At 43.6% G+C, this 17,996-nt stretch overlaps 1 protein-coding gene across 1 annotated transcript in view; it reads left to right on the top strand.

Moving 5' to 3' along the window:
* The window catches only part of GRTP1 (growth hormone regulated TBC protein 1), a 691,802-nt gene that overhangs the window by 527,963 nt on the left and 145,843 nt on the right, over positions 1 to 17,996 (top strand). Inside the window, exon 6 of the mRNA XM_085622700.1 lies at positions 15,095 to 15,267. Within this exon, the coding sequence (XP_085478826.1) occupies positions 15,095 to 15,267 (173 nt within the window). The remainder of the gene's footprint in view (positions 1 to 15,094; positions 15,268 to 17,996) is intronic.

The raw sequence follows: 17,996 nt of genomic DNA, 5'->3' as shown, positions 1-17,996 counted from the left end.
GTGAGGCACCATTTTTACCGGGAGACCTGGGGGAACGCTGGGTGGTGGAAAATTTGTGTGAGCCCGGTGATGCCACAACTTTCCCACACCAAAATGTGTGAAAAAAGTGATTTTTTTCAGCTAAAATTGAGGTTTGCAGGGGATTCTGGGTAAGGAAACGTTGGGGGATCCATGCAAGCCATACCTCCCTGGAAGCCGCCGGGTGTCTAGTTTTCAGAAATGTATGGGTTTGGTAGGTTTCCCTAGATGGCCGCCGAGCACCGGGCCAAAAACCCAAGTGACCCCCCTTGCAAAACCAGGTGGTTGTGCGATAGGCCATTTTGATGTCGCCTCACTACGTTTTGGGCCCTTGCCTGCCGCGGGTACTTGGGCCTCCCACACAAGTGAGGCACCATTTTTACCGGGAGACCTGGGGGAACGCTGGGTGGTGGAAAATTTCTGTGAGCCCGGTGATGCCACAACTTTCCCACACCAAAATGTGTGAAAAAAGTGATTTTTTCAGCTAAAATTGAGGTTTGCAGGGGATTCGGGGAAAGGAAACGTTGGGGGATCCACGCAAGCCATACCTCCCTGGAAGCCAGCGGGTGTCTAGTTTTCAGAAATGTATGGGTTTGGTAGGTTTCCCTAGATGGCCGCCGAGCACCGGGCCAAAAACCCAAGTGACCCCCCTTGCAAAACCAGATTGCTTAGACATAATTATTGGTTTGTTCCTACAGCGTGAGAATTTTGGGACAATATTGCAATGAAAATGTGGCAGACATTTTGAGGTTTGCAGGACATTGGGGATAAAAAAACTTTTTGAATTTACAAGAGAGACATCACCATGAACTCCCATGGGTTTTTTCGACAATATCTACAGTTGGTGGGTTATTCTTACATGGAAAGTACACCTTGGCAGAGAAACTAAAGACAAAGATTCCTGCACAACCATCTATTCCTCAAACACACACACATACTGGTTGGATTTGGCACGAGGGCAAGTCATGGTTCAGTGTATTAAATTTTATTAACAAGAGATTTCACAAAAATGAAATGCACTGTCAATAATTAAATGCACAAAAAACCAAACCAATGACTCGCAGCTCATGAGCTGTAAAGCCTTTCAAGGCACCAACCACTTTACAGGCCATTCACACACCTTTCATACGTGATACAAACAAGACCATTCACACCACCAGGCACAAAAGCAACACATTACAAAATTCACAAAAAGGTACACCCTGCTTCAGAAAAACAAATATTACTGCACAGCCATCTAATCCTCAAGCACACACACATACTGGTTGGATTTGGCACGAGGGTGAGTGATGGTTCAGTATCTACAATTGTATTAGCAAGTGATTTCACAAAAATGAAAAGCACTGTTAATAATTGAAAGGGCGAGAAACTGAAGCATTGACTCACAGCTCGTGAGCTGTAAAGCCACGACAAGGCACCAACCTCTTTACAGGCCATTCATACACCTTTCATACGTGTGAGACATACAAAACCATTCACACCGCCAGCCACGGGCCCATCACATAACAAAACTCACACCAGCACACAGCGCCATTCAAGGGCCCATCACTTTCACACGCTCACAATCCTGACACAGCAACTACACAGGCAGATGGATTGTGTGGAGTGGCACTCAGCTAGCAGTGTGTGTAGTGACCAGAAAAAAGTCTCTACTCACACACAGCCAGCCGAGCGCCAGTCCACACACACCGCTAGCAGAGCGCCAGTCCACGCACACCGCTAGCCAAACACCAGTCCACGCACACCGCTAGCCAAGCGCCAGTCCAGGCACACCGCCAGCCAATCGCCAGTCAATCGCCAGTCCAGGCACACCGGCAGCCAATCGCCAATCCACGCACACCGCCAGCCAAGCTCCCGTCCACGGACACCACTAGCCAAGCACCAGTCCGCACACACCACCAGTCCACGCACACCGCCAGCCAAGTACCAGTCCACGCACACCGCCAGCCAAGCACCATTCCACGCACACCGCCAGCCAAGCTCCAGTCCACGCACACCACCAGCCAAGCACCAGTCCAAGCACACCGCCAGTCCACGCACACCGCCAGCCAAGTATCAGTCCACGTACACCGCCAGCCAAGCACCATTCCACGCACACCACCAACCAAGTGCCAGTCCACACACACCAACAGCCAAGCGCCAGCCTACACACACCGCCATCACATTTAGGATTTTTTTAGAAAAAAATAAAAACACAAACAAATCGCAAATAGATAACAATCTACAAACACAAAATCAGCAACTAAATACATTGCACTAGCGCCAACCTTGAAACAGAATCAAATTTTCCAAAGAATACAGACCAGGCAGTTCACTTTACCACTCATGAATGCTCCCAAAAATTCTTTTGCGTGTGGTACGCTCTAAAAAAAGCAGGGACACACAGCCCAGGTTTAGAAGGACAGTCGGGGCAGTACATACGAATCTCCTTCCGCGTACCTCTTCGCCAACAGACTCTACATCTTCTACTGGGAAAATCTTTTGAGGGTGTGGGAGGAATGTGATCAGGAAAGTGGCGATCTCTCAATATAGCAACATCCTCCACCACTCCTACTCTAGGAACACTTGCCTGTTCCACTACAACAAGCCTGCCTATTACAGACTCCTGAAACTTAGCAAAAGTCATCTTTGACTCAGGGCAAGAATCCCGAAACACAACAAAAGCATTAAAGATTGCCAAGTGGAAAAGATGGATAGCCAACTTCTTGTACCAAATGTAAGCCTTACGAAGAGCAGCGTAAGGTTCCAACCTCTGATCTACTCTGTCAACACCACCCATGTGCCTATTATAGTCTAAAATGCACACAGGTTTGCGCACTTCAGCGACCTGACCCCAAACAGTCACAGGTGCAGTGCTTTCATCATGGATGGTAGTCAGCATGTAGACATCTCTCCTGTCTGAAAACTTCACAGCAAGAAGCTCCTCGCAACACAACGCACTGCACTGTCCCCGCACAAGCTTTTGACAAACAAGTTCTTTTGGGAAACCTTTACGGTTAGAGCGGATTGTGCCACAAGCAACAGTGTCCACTTTGGCCAATTCCCTGAACAACCGCACACCAGTGTAGAAGTTATCTATATATAAATGGTGGCCTTTGTTAAAAAATCCTCTACCAAGTTCCCAAACTATTTTCTCAGTCACTCCAAAAGTGGACGGACAACCAGGGGGGTTAATCCTGGATTCCTTACCGGTGCACACCCTGAAATTAGAAACATATCCAGTCCTACTGTCACACAGCATATACAGCTTAATTCCATAGCATGCCCTCTTATTAGTAATGTATTTCCTAAAAACCAAGCGACCCTTGAACAACACCAAAGATTCATCCACTGCAATTTCTTTCCCAGGAGCATAGATCTCAGAAAATCGATCAACAATGTGATCAAGGACAGGCCTAATCTTAAAAAGACGGTCACACTCAGGGTGATCTCGTGGCAACGCTAAACCATTATCAACAAAATGCATCATCCGAAGCAGAAGCAAATACCTGTCACGACTCATGACTGCCGGAAAAATAGCAGTTGCCAAAAAGGGACTAGTAGACCAATATGAAGACATTGATAGCTTCCTTAGCAAGCCCATCAATAAAGTTAAACCCAAGAACTTCTTCATCTCTTCAAGATTTGTGGGAGTCCACCGGGTAGCTCTAGAGTGTGGCTTAAGACTGGCACAGTTGTCCCTCAAAAACTGTTCGGCTACAAATTAGTCTGCTCAACAATCTCTGCCAAAAACACATCGTCCAACTGAAAAAAATGTATCGGCAAAAAATGTCAGTATTCACTCTACACCCTGGAACACCAGTAAAGTCTGGCAATGCCGGCTGCACCATGCCAGGGGCAACCCAGAGGTCATCACTTTCAAAAGGAAACCTTGCAGCCCAGATGCCTCTTGCCGCACTACACCAACGGGAAGCCTTGCAGCCGCAGCCTGCAGCCCAGAAGCCTCTTGCCGCACTACACCAACGGGAAGCCTTGCAGCCCCAGGCTGCAGCCCAGATGCCTCTTGCCGCACTATCGGCACATCAGTCTCCTCCTCTAACACAGGCACTTCATCCGCACTAAGAGTATCTTCATCATCCGATGACTCCATATGGAGAGAAAACTCACTGCCAGAATCGTCCCCCGCCTCCTTTCCCTCAGATGCAGAGTCAGTCTCTGAACCATGGTCAGAGGAAGACTCAAAAAGCAAACCAACAACCTGCTGAGCAGTAATCCTGCGGCTAGCCATTATACTTACTAAGATAGAAGACTGCACAAACAAGTCAACAACAACCAACAATGTGCAAACCAAGTAAGTAAAGAAATGTGTACCTTTATCACAAAGATCAATGTACTCAAAAACTATAGAATTCAATTACAAGAGACAGCTACACTCACCAGAACCTACTCTGCAGTGACACAGCAAAAACCAATGATATCCAACTAGAAAGAAGAAAAAACAAAAAATTACTTACAAGACAACAAAATACACATCGAGCACAAATGCAAACAGTTTTTGACACTCAAAAACCAAATATACTGCTATTATTACACCATTTGCAAAAAAAATTCATGCAGAGAAATCAAACACATTTACATTGTACAAAAAAAAGTCTCTTACCAAACTACACAACAGCAGAACCACCAGTCACGAAACCGCAAACTGAAAAGAGCAAAAGCCTTCACCTAGAACAAAAAAGTAAAAAAAAAAAAACAATTACAATTGCAATTCACAAAAAATAAAACAATAAACATTATAACATGCTATGTTACTACCCAAATGGTAAATCGGGTTGTGTGCCAGGTTAATCTGTCCTGGGGCGGGGGGGGGGGGCAAAATACACATTATAAAAAATTGCCCCCTGGAAGCGACCCTTGCCCAAGGGGTCACTTCCATTTTTATTTAAACTAATTCCCTGGTGTCTAGTGGGCTTTTCTGCCCCCCCCTGGGACCAGAAACGGCTACACAAAAGACTGATCTGCCCCCAGGGGGGGCAGAAAAGTCCTAATAAAAATGTGGGCCCCCAGGAGGCGACCCTTGCCCAAGGGGTCGCTTCCTTAATTCTAAAAACAGACATCCCTGGTGTCTAGTGGGCTTTTCTGCCCCCCTGGGAGCAGAAACGGACAGAAAGACGACCGATCTGCCCCCAGGGGGGGCAGAAAAGTCTTAACAATATTTTGGCCCCCAGGGAAGCGACCCTTGCCTAAGGGGTCGCTTCCTAATGCAGAAACAGACATCCCTGGTGGCTAGTGGGCTTTTCTGCCCCCCCCTGGGAGCAGAAACTGATACAAACACGACCGATCTGCCCCCAGGGGGGGCAGAAAAGTCTTAACATTTAATTTTGCCCTCAGGAAGCGACCCTTGCCCAAGGGGTCGCTTCCTTTCTGCAGAAAAAGGCATCCCTGGTGTCAAGTGGGGCATCCCTGCTCCACGATCGCGACGCTGTGCGCGATCGTGAAGCAGGAATGCCCAGCATTGAGACATCAGGGGAGAGGAAATACTCTTTCCTCTCCCCCGATGCCTCAATACTTTCAAATATGCCCCCGCGGCCCCACCAGACAAGAAAACTCACCTGCTGCTTGCTGGGACGCCTGGAAGCAAATGGCTTTCAGGCGTCCCAGCGCTTCCTGATGACGTCAGCGCGCGCTGTGCGCGCTGACGTCATGGGGAAGCGTGGGGGGGGGCTCGGGGGTGGCAGTGGAAACTCTTCCGCTGCCATCCCCCTCTGTGGGGGCAAGATCGATGCCCCGGGGGGGAGCGCCAGCGCTTCCCCCAGGGGCTGTGCTCATGACGGAGCGGTTCCGTCATAAGCACAGCCCAACCGATGCTCATGACGGAACCGCTCCGTCATGAGCATCGAAGGGGTTAAAGAAATACACATTTTGAATGTTAAGGAGATTTTATCATACTTTACATTATGTTTGTTGTATGATTTACATGACAAATATTTTCAGGACTTGCTTCCTGCACAGACTCTAGGATCCGAACCAGACCCTTGGCTCTGCTCTGGCTCGGCTCTCCCTGTTAATTTGTTGGCTCAGGCAAACCTCTAATGAGAATGCCCATGTGTTGAAAGGATGATTCCTTGAGGTGAAGAAGGACGCTGAAGCTTGAAGTAGTGGAGGCTTGAGTTTATTTCTAGTAGTAGGTATAAACAACTCATCCACCCAACTGTCAGTAAGATAATGATCTCACTGCCCACTAACATTCCACAGCTGGCTTAGTCCTGACATTCCAGAACACCAGGCAACATCAGACTGAAGTACATAGACATATGTAATTACATGAAAAGAAAGCCATTACAACATATCTCCCTCCTTTACACCTATACAGAAAATACATAACAATAAACACAATAACATCATGTGGCATTAATCAAGTGACATAGTCCTTCAAATGAGAGGGAAGACAAGAATTTCTCTTGGGCCTTATATAGACCTCCGGAGCTCCTTCCCCTTCCGTCACAGTGTGAGGAAAGCTTGATGTTACATCAGAATTGCATATAGCAACACGACCTAGATTCCATACCCTGTGATCACTAGTTCTTATAGCATTCTTGAACACCTTAACCACCTTTAACGGTTTGGTGAATTTAGATCCAGACACAGCAAAGCCTGGTCTTTTGGTCCGAACCCAATCACCCACCTTAACCTTTGTGGACTTAACAGCATGACGAACATCATAGTTTTCCTTACTCTTAGAGCATTTCAAATCTTCCTGTTCCTGCCATGATGTAGAGTCAACCTCACGAGATCTGCCAGAAAGAAATTTGTTTACCCATGGTGGATCTAAAAAAGTAACAGGGTCCCTTCCACGAAACAAAAGAAAAGGAGACTTCCCTGTAGTGGTATGTGGGGTAAATCGATACACACACACACTCTTTTCAAAACCTCCTCCTGCCAATTAAGACCATTGGATTTTGCTAAAGACACCGTTTCCTTCAAGACTCTGTTGAATCTTTCCACTGTACCATTGGATTCTGGGTGATACAAAGAACATTTCTTGTGAATAATGCCACAATCACCAAGAAAAGTCTCCATCTCTCTCGACACAAGTTGCACACCATTGTCTGTAAGTAAGGTCTCGGGAATTCCTTCCCTGGCAATAATGTCTTTTAAACATTGAATAACCGTGTTAGAATTAATATTCCTCACAAAAAATACTTCTGGCCACCTTGAAAACAAATCCATGACTACTACAACAAACGTGTCAGAACCATCTCCATGAATGGGCCCTAAAATATCAAGAGCAGTATCCTTCCAGGGACCACATGGACGAACTCTCTTTTCCATGGGCTGTGTCCTGGTTTTCAAAATCTTTTCACTGAGAGCACATTGGACACATTCTCTGACTAAATGTTCAATCTGTGTGTCCAAACCTGGCCACCAATAGCTAGCACGCACTCTCTCCTTAGTTTTAGAAATACCTAAGTGTGCCTCATGCGCCAAATCCAAGACCTCTTTCCTTAAAGAGGCTGGGGGTACCAATTTGTGACCTCTCAACAACAATCCCTCACAACTTGACAGTTGATCTTTAACCAACCAGAAATCTCTCACTGAGTCACTGCCTTGATCTTTATGGTGCCATCCCTCACAGATCAATTTGGAGACTTCTTGAATGGTATCATCACACTTACAAGCATCTAACCACCTCTCACGAGAAATCACCTTATAATCCACTCCACAGACAAAGTCCTGAGGAAGATTAAAAGATGGATCTAAATTCTGATCCAACTTGTCTTGTTGCTCGTCAGGAACTAACCTTGAAAGAGTATCAGCAACAACATTCTCTGACCCCGGAACATGTTTGACAATGAAATTAAACCCTTGTAATCCAACCACCCATTTTGAGATTCTGGGAGATATAGAGTCAATTCCTTTTTTAGTTAGTACCTCACAAAGAGGCTTGTGATCCGTTCTTATAACAAATGAAGTGCCCCACAAAAACTTTTTTAATTTCTTAATAGCCCAGTGTACCGCAAGGGCTTCACGTTCAATCACAGAATAGCGGCATTCGGCCCCTTTCAAACACCTAGATATGAACATGATGGTATTCTCAGGCAGGACACCCCCTTGATACAAGACTGCACCAATACCTTTAAGGCTTGCATCTGTAGATATAATAGAGCTCTTGCTGGGGTCAAAATTCTTTAAGTTAGGAGCATTCTGTAATTTCATTTTTATGTCATTAAATTCTCTATCACACAAACTATTCCAACTAAATTTCTCCCCTTTCCTTAACAAGTTTCTCATGTTGAACGTGACCTCAGCAAAATTCTTTATGAATTTATTATAGTATTCAGCCATACCTAAAAATCTCATGAGTTCCTCCTTGGAAGAAGGAACAACAAGGTTTTTAATGGTGTTTACTAGATCAGCTGTTGGAACTACCCCTTCCGCACTTATAGTATGGCCCAGATAGTCAATTTTGCTGAGACCAAACCTACACTTTTCCTTCTTTACAGTCAAATTGTGAGAGGTAAGTTTGTCCAACACTTGCCTAACCCTTCTTTCATGCTCAGCAACAGTAGATCCATATACCAAAATGTCGTCTTGGTACACACAAACCCCAGGGATGTTAACTAAGACCTTTTCCATGACACGTTGAAAAACTGAGGCAGCAGACAGCAGCCCAAATGGGAGTCTAATAAATCTAAATGTCCCAAACGGAGTGATAAAGGCGGTTAGATCTCTGGAGGACTCATCAAGTAAGATTTGATGGTACGCTGATGTTAGATCAATGGTACTAAATATCTTTGCTCCACCCACCATACTCAACAGCTCAGATATGTTAGGTAAAGGATATTTATCTACCTGAACACATTTATTGAGTTGTCTGAGGTCAACACAGAGCCTCAAAGAATTGTCCGGTTTTCTTGCGGCCACCACCGGAGCAAGCCAAGATGTTCCCTCAACCTCCTCAATTATACCCTGGGACTTCAGTTTATTTAATTCCTTAAGCATGTCTTCCTTGACAGTGAAAGGAACATTTCTGACTTTACAGGAAACAGGAGCAGAGCCAGGAAAAAGTTTAATCTTATGACAGTAACCCTTAAGGCAGCCTAGTTTGTCACCAAAAACCAGTGGATATTGACTTATCAAAAGAGTTTGTAGTGAAGCACTGTCCACCACAGACTCAACACTTTTCCTTTCTTTGAGAATGATAGGAGGACTGCTGTTGGGGTCTAACATGACGCCAAGATCTTTTTGGTGCCACCAGCTGATGATGCTATCACCTTTTTTTGAAACATAAACTTTCCCACTAGCAAAACGTTCACCGTATTCGATTAGACCATTAAAGTAACCCCTTAACTCAATGGGATCGCCTCCATATGCAGTTGGACGAATGTCTGGTTTCATTAGTTTAACTTTCTTGCACAAATTATCTTCAAAAAATTTGCTAGAAATGATAGTAATCTTGGCTCCTGAGTCAAACAAAACCTTAGTTCTGTGACCCTCCACCAAAATGAAATCAAGAGGTCCCTCAGCCCCAACTTGGACCACAATTTGTCCACACTCAAAATCATGTTGATCCGATGTGTTGCCATCAGAGACCTCACTAACTTTCTTCTTTAAATTTTTGAATCTACAGGCACTCACAAAAAGACCCTTCTTCTTACAATGAGAACATGTAACATTTAGTGCAGGACACGACTTATCATTTGCCCAATGTGAAGTGCTATTGCATCTGTAACACTTCCCACCCTTATTAGGATTCTCACTGGGTTTATTTGTACTCATTTCTTTAAGTCGTGTCTTTACGTGAGAGTCACCCTTGTCTGTTTCTTTCCTTGACGCCGAATGTGTGTTAACCACTGACACCTCTTTGTTAAGATCTTTCTTGATCACCTTTACACATTGTAGAGAATGTTCTATTCTCTTAGCGACTACAAGAACTTCATCCAAAGAAGGTTCATCTTTCATCCAGAGTTCATCACGTACTTTCTCAGATAGGCAACCAAGCATAAACTGGTCTCGTATCCTTTCATCCGTTAGTGCGTCAAACTTACAACTGGAAGCTAAGCGTCTAAGTTCTGTTATATAATTTTCTATGTTTTCTTCCTCTTTTTGCATACGCTTGCCAAAATGATATCTTTCTAAGATAGTGCTGACTTTTGGCAAGTAATGAGCATCAAGTTTATAAATACATTGCTCATACTCATTAAGACCAGAACTAGAACTACTAGGGACATCAGGTAAATGGTCAAAGACATCTTGACCTTCAGACCCAAGACAATGCATTAATAAAGCTGTCTTCCTCTTCACACTTAAAGAGGTACCACAGACACGAGCATAGCGCTCGAAAACCTTCTTCCACTTGGACCATTTAATGGGAGGGTCACCCGGAGATTGCAGAAAAAACGGGGCTGCAGTGACGTTTTGCATGTTACAAAAGAAACGTTGAAGAGAAGTGCAAAAATTAAACAAACCTTATGAAACCAGTAGAGGTAATTAAACTAGTACTAAATAACAGACATACTGCACAAACTACCTAAGGAAATTGTGTTGATTGAGTACAATGAATAAACAAGGAATTACCCTTGAGTATTTTAGAAAGTACTTCTAGCTTGAACGAAACAAGCCATATCATGGAAAACTTCTCCAATAACCAAGTGTACTTGTAGCAAAGAGCTGTGCGTATCAGCGCCGTTAAACTATAGACAGATGACACACCAAACATTAAGATGAAGACTGTGGATGACGGCGTTAGGCTGTGTGTGTCAGCGCTGTTAAGTAAAGACAATTGACACGTTAAAAGTTAAGAAGAAGGTGCTGTGTGTGTCAGCGCAGCTGTTAAACTATGAATAGATGACACACCAGACGTTGAGCTGAAGGCTGTGGATGACGGCGTTAGGCTGTGCGTGTCAGCGCTGTTAAAATAAGGACCATTGACACGCCAGAATGAAAGCAATGGATGACAAGGTTAAGCTGTGCGTGTCAGCGCCGTTAAAAATAAAGACAAATGACACGCTAAGAGTTCGTGAGTATGTCCGCGTTATGTGCGTTCAGGAATAAAGTTAAGAACATTCAGCGTTGACTCTCCTTTGAAAAAACACTACGTGAAATGTTCGTGACGATGATTGCTAAGCAACGGCCTCCTTGCGTTTCAGCGAATAGGATTTTGTTAATCCATCTAGCAGCCAATCAGGATTCAGCTTCATCAGCAACCAATCCAAGAGAAGTAGAGAAAGTTGCGTGCTACGCGTTTCATGCCTCATTCCAGTCACCATGCGTTCCAGATAGTGACGAGAGGCATATCGAACTTCGAGATGTCATGGCAACTTTATGCTGATAACGACAAGAGCGCGTGTAGCAGCGCGAGGGCTAACGTAAGTTGATTGATTTCGCCCAAATGCCAAAGTTAATGCCAAAGTTAATGTGCAGAAATATGCTATTTAAACACCCTTACTTTCGTGGGAGAGAAACTACCACCGCTATCTGGTTATCTCTCGAATGTAGAGACATTAGGTGTTAATAAAGTTTAGTGGAGTTTTTTTTAGAGTCGCGCAATGCAGAGCAGAGGCAGGATTGATAATGTAAGCCTTAGTAGCGTAATTTGAAATAAGGAGCGTTCTTACTTGATATCAAAGTCCTCTTGAAACGAACAGATGAATGTTTGTAGGTTTCGCCAGAGAGAAGATGAGAGTTGGAGTTGAGTTGAGTTCCCATCCTCGTCGCCAGTGTTGAAAGGATGATTCCTTGAGGTGAAGAAGGACGCTGAAGCTTGAAGTAGTGGAGGCTTGAGTTTATTTCTAGTAGTAGGTATAAACAACTCATCCACCCAACTGTCAGTAAGATAATGATCTCACTGCCCACTAACATTCCACAGCTGGCTTAGTCCTGACATTCCAGAACACCAGGCATCATCAGACTGAAGTACATAGACATATGTAATTACATGAAAAGAAAGCCATTACAACACCATGTGCAACCCATGGAACGTACCCTTGCTGCAAAGTAGTGCTTAGCTCTACTTTGTTTTATGCTAGGTAACCTATCAATGCAAATCAGGATGTGTCTTTAAAAGAAACTTCCAAAACAACACTTTGTACTGTGTTTGCATCCTTTTTTGTGTGACACAAACCTGGTGAAAAAAGTTATAAAACTTCCCCTTTAATCTTTTTGCACATTTTCTGGCAGCCTAGCTTAAGTTATACTGTATGCAGCCTGTCATTTATTTTGAAATTCCCCAACATATTCACAGTTCTTTCAGTCCCAGGCAGGGACCTCTTAGGTCTAATAACAGACAAGTCACTAGTCCCAAGTGCACCAACTGGTTATACATATAGTTATCTGAAGTAATCATATTAACCTAGACGTGGGTGAGCCACTGAAAGCTCAAGCAGGCTCGAGCCTGAAGCCTGGCGCTGGCTCAAATCAGAGTTCTGTTGGAACCTCGAGCCCACAACAAGCTGAGCTTTCATGTGGCTTCTGCCTGCCACCTCCACTCTACCCTCATGCACAGAAAAAACAAAAAAAGCATTAACATTTGAGGTAAAAGGGAAAGACAAATAAATACCAATTTAGTGCCTGATTTGTACAAAGTAAAATCAGAAAACCTGGATTAGTCATAGCATCCCTGCGTAAAGCAATTGTGTGATCGTATGCGGACAATATAATTTTTTTACTTATCTTCCTTTTTCTTCACTATTGTTTATGAAAGCACCTTCAAATACATGAGTTCAGAGTACCTATTTGATCATTTAATAGATTATAATGTTGCTCTATTATAAGAATGTGGGCTGCATTAAGGATTCACATGGCAAATGTCAGGACAGGAATGGGTCTAATTTCATGTTTAAAAAGTTTTCATAAATACTTCTCAGTGCTATAATGTAACATATTAATGTTAAAGAAATACAGGTTTTCTAATTTTCAAGAGAATTTATCATAGTCTATATTTGGGTCTTCCTACTTTCCTGATCTGTAGACTTCCAATTATACAGAATGCGGCGGCCAGGCTGGTTCGGCGGGTCTCCTTCTGACAGCACATCTCACCTCACCTGAGGCAGCTTCATTAGCTTTCTGTTGCCAAGAGGGTTGAGTTCAAACACCTGACATTGGCGTTCAGAGCCACTCAATACCCGAGAAACAGACTCAGCTGGTACCAACAGGAGAGATCCCTGAGATCCAATCATCTTTGACTCACGCGCATTCCGAGGTTTGCCATAGTTTACTGGAGTGACAGGTCTTTCTCGGTACTGATGGCTAGGCTCTGGAACACCTAGCCTTTTAAACTTTGTGTGGCTGTGTCTGGGCACTGCTTCAGGAAAGATATAAAAACTTGGCTCTATAATCAATTGTAGATATGTGTCTAGTCTTGTTGTTCAGTCTCTGCTTATATGCGCTGGAACACCTCAGACGAGTGCTTTGCAAATTGCCTTTGATTGATTGATTGATATTTTAAGTGATGTTTGGTGCATGATTTTCATGGCAATGATTTTCAGGGCTCAGCTCGTGCATGGGTTCTAAGAGCCAAGACTAACCTTTGACTCGGTTCTGACTCGGCTCGTACTGTTCATTTGTTGGCTCGCCACCTCCATATTAACCAACTGAGCTTTACTCTCTGAACAATGTCTTTCCCATAGATCAGGGAGGACCAAATAATGTGACAGCATTGACTAAATTATGCAGCAGTAAAAAGCTAATTGAGCTGTATAACGTGACTCTTTTTTGTGATGGTATTCCTTCGTGTATTGCCATTTTTACAAGTCCTAGCACTGTATTGGTAAATGTTTCACCTCATTGGTACCGGTTTAACGCCCAAGCGTTGCATATATGTTGTATGTAGTGATCAGAGTTGTGCTGCAGCCATGTTGTTTTGCTGCTCTTATGCATGAATTTGAGATGAAAAGGAGTGAAAGATGGGTTGCTCTAGACTGATTCTAATGTATGGCTAAATAGAAGTGTGTGAGTGATTTGTGGTCTATGTTTGGTCTATTTTGGTTTGAAATGAGGGGTACCAACCTTCAGAGGTGCAAACCCAGTGTTTCCTGCTATTAAAAGGCCCATATGTTTACCAATCACCCTGAATTCAGCTTCTGTAGAAGGAAAATGTGACATGTACTTTACAGTGTTATAGGACCTACAGTACCCACATTACACTGTGTTAAATGCAACAATTACCTGAGATGAGAAGAGGGGATGAACATGGATGGCTAGGTCACTAAATAAAATCATTAATAGAACCTGATGACTGAATATAACATTTCATTAAAGGTTCTGTTTAAGTAGTGTCTTATGTTATGAATGGTTTCAAGGCGCTAAGAAAAAAAAAAAATATATATATATATTTATATTCTGTCATAAATATTTATGTTACAGCTTCTTGGGAATAACAAGGGTTAGGAAAGCACTATAGTAATGCCAATATAATAATACAATAGAACTGTCTTGCTCATTTACATTTTAAAGGAAACTTGCATAACCTCTCTTTGTAGTAGTTAAGAGTGTGACAAGGTACTACTGCAGTATATTTGTCAATGGGGAGAGATATGCTAATGTAGCCATTCATCCCTGTTCATCTGTCCCCACCAAGTCTTTAATTGACACCTTGCAAGCAGGGCTGAAGAGAGCACGAGACAGCAGGGGCGACTCCTCCTTTATGACTGAAAGCCGGCAAAGGACGAAAATCAAATGATAATGAAACATTTTTATTATCATTTTATTGTTAGCCCCACAGGCTGCGAGCCTTGGGAGGGGTGTGGTCTCCCATCCTGATGCTGCCGCACCAGGGAGGAGGGGGAGTGGTGGGCACTGCCAAGTGCTCATGACAGTTTGGCCGGCCCTCTTGGGTTTTCAGTCTCCAGGCTTTTAATGCACTGAAAAACGAATGATGTTTAAACAGAAACTGCATCGCTGTCTCTATTTAAGTTTCAGGGTCATTTTTCTCCCTCATCCTCCCAACCATGTCTCCTGTATTCCTCCACCTACAAAATCTAGGGGGGATGTCATAAATCCCCCACATCCTTACAGTTCCTATGCCCATGGGTGTGATTATTGTACGATTTATGTTTGTACATGATTTGCCGATACATTTTGCCCAGAACATATCTCCGGTGAGGCGCTTTTCAAAGCTTGTGTATTTTTTTCACAGATTACTACAGCCCGGATATGATGGGCCTGAAAACGGACCAGGAGGTTTTGGGGCAGCTTGTGAAGATGAAGATACCAGCAGTGGCCGAGCTGATGGAGCGTCATGGGGTCATGTGGACACTAGTAGTTTCCCGCTGGTTCATCTGCTTGTTTATCGATGTTCTTCCAGTCGAGGTAAGGCGGAACTTTACAAGGTTCAGATTATACTGCAGAGATTACCATTTGTATTGCGACAGATTGCTTATGAACCGATGGGTCACATCATTTGGTAAGCTGGTAAAAAGCACACACAAGATGTGTCCTCATGCTGTGTTAAAACTACTGACCAAAAGATGTTATAGAGCATGGACTGTTGTAGCTCTTCATCAGACCCAAGTTAACACATTTTTTAGTGAGGCCCAGCCTTAGGTTTTATGAGCCTACTATTCATTGAGGGCAGATGCTAAGCTTTAATTTGGGCTCAAGACTGGGCGACTTCAGTAGAAAAAAACAGATAAAACCAGTGCTTTAATTGTAAAACAATAAGTGCAGGTACTCACCAAATGGAGCCATGGGCTAGGTGGAGTTTGGGGCTAGAATATGGGCAGGGCAAGGGACTGAAGGAAGTGACCTGCTTGGGGCCACCCTGGTCACTATAGACCACCTCTCAGCCTTCCATACAAATGAAGAGTCGGAGAGTCAGTGGAGAATATAAACCAAAAACTGTTTATTCATATACACTCAGAGTGGAGCCCCGTCTGCACAGTCTCTGAAAGTAGTACAGAGGGAACAAAAGGTCTGCAAGCATAGTGATACATTATGTATATTTGATGGCTGATTAAGAACATGCCGACAGTGGAATTTTCCAGGCTCATACAACACAACTGTAAAATTCAGAAAAAAAAGTTTATCTTGCCGCAACTCAGCACAGTCCAAGGCCGCTGCACCTAGTACTGCGATACGACTACCAGACAAGTAGGAGAAGGCCTTTATTTAGGGTGAGAGCTATGCACTGGCACTAACTGCTCATTATTGTAGAAACGAAACTTAGCAAGAAGCATTTCTTGGAATAAGAAGGAATTAGTTTTGATCATCATACAAAATGGACGACAGAAAAGCAATTGGTGTAGCGAATGCTAACTTATACAAGGGATTGCGTAAGCATTAACAGGCATGATCATACAGGGTGAGCTTGATTTTGAACTATTTTCAAGCTTTAATTGCTGTAAATCTTGTATGCATTGTACGAATTTCAGATGAGAAGTGGACAATAAAGAATCATCCCAGCAATTCTACCGGACAATAAGTATGGTAGACTCCCTATGTTTAGACACACACAAAGTCAATATCTGGCCTCAATGGGGTTTCCTGTGTCAACTGAACAATAAGAAAGCAATTGGACTACCCCATAATGGTGCTAGTAGTTGAGAGTCACAGAATTCCTGAATTAAATTAATGCCAACATCCCAATGAATACTTACTATCACATTGGTAAGATGTTTGTTGGTAAGATGAAGGCGACCTCATACAGGAAGATTAGTGTAAAATCAAGCACATTACAGAACAAAAACAGCGTGTAGCTTCTATTGCTCTTATTGGCATAATTAGAGTCTGTACCTTCCTGCTGATAACATTACTGCAACTAAAAAAGTGTGTTACTTTACTAGCTCTGGTCCTTAGTGAAAATGCATTTGCTGCGCCAATGAATAGCCCAAGGACTAATTTTCTGCAGTTTACCACAAGCAAATGCCATTCTTAATCTTTTTGTCTCCTCCGCAGGTTTGATTGGAAGTTCTGGAGCTGTGTCTTAGTCGGGCCCTGGTGAGGTCCTCTAGTGAGCTAAAGTGAGCCTAGTTAAGTTCTGACAAGCAGAAGGACAGTTGAGGCCAAACGCAGAAGCAGACTCAGGCACAGTGGCGGATGGGAGGCAACAGCGGGTGGGCGGGGTCAAAATATAAAAAAGTAAAACCACTGACCAGCCGCTGTCTCTCCTTTGTTGTTGCTTTAACCCAGAAGGAAGAAGCAAACAGGCTCCCCTAGGCCAATTGCAACGCTGCAATGCAGCATTGTGATTGATCTGAGCACCGCGGTACCTAACCAGCCAATTAAAAGCGTTTCGAATAGGTTGGTTCACAAAGCACTGGAATAATTATGTTGGAGGCTCTGTACAATGTTACCCACTCAGAAGATGCAAGGTTCAGTCTTAGTTTGGGGGTCGGGGACAGTAAATTATCATGGCACCAACCACAATAGTTTATATAATGTTGTTGTGCACAACAGTGCCTAAGCAGTTGCTGGTCCCTGTCTGTACCGGTACTCTCCTTATCCGATGAGAAGTTCGGTTATTTAAGAGGATAAAATTAAAAAGCACTGGAAAAAATTAAAAAGCACTGGATAAAACCAATACTTCCACAAAGAAGCAAGATGAAAACATTTAAAAGGGGGTTTACCAATTGTAACTTAACGTACTAATAGGTAGGAGAACTAAAAAAGTGCTCAAAAGGGTCGATTTTAAAACAAAGGATAGGTGTGGTTGTATGGTGCCTTTAAAAGCTGAAATTTTGAGGTTAAAGTGAGAATGCTTTGGTGCTAATGCTATGATAAGAGTAAGAAATGGTGTGGGATTGAAGAGTATATGTGTTTTCGACTCCCACGACATGCTTTATCCATGCTAATCCCCCTATTTGGTGGAGAAGGTGGTCTTTCACAAAGTAACCCTCTGTTCTTCACAGAGCTGGAAATGTAAAGGTTTCCTCGTGTTTTCTTCAGCTGGCCAGTCCCGTCCTCCTTGCAGGTCCGGTTATAGAGGGTGGACCAGACCCTCCCAATGTAGCCCCGTGGCCCGCCCATGGCCCATTCGCAAGCAGAAAACATTTTGGGCCACATGCATCAAGCTTTTTATCGGTCGCAAACGGGCCAATTCG

The sequence above is a fragment of the Triturus cristatus genome, chromosome 8 (genome assembly GCF_964204655.1).
Source record: "Triturus cristatus chromosome 8, aTriCri1.1, whole genome shotgun sequence".
Taxonomy (NCBI): Eukaryota; Metazoa; Chordata; class Amphibia; order Caudata; family Salamandridae; genus Triturus; species Triturus cristatus.
Note: the sequence above shows the minus strand (reverse complement) of the source record. Positions and strands in the feature narration are given on the sequence as shown.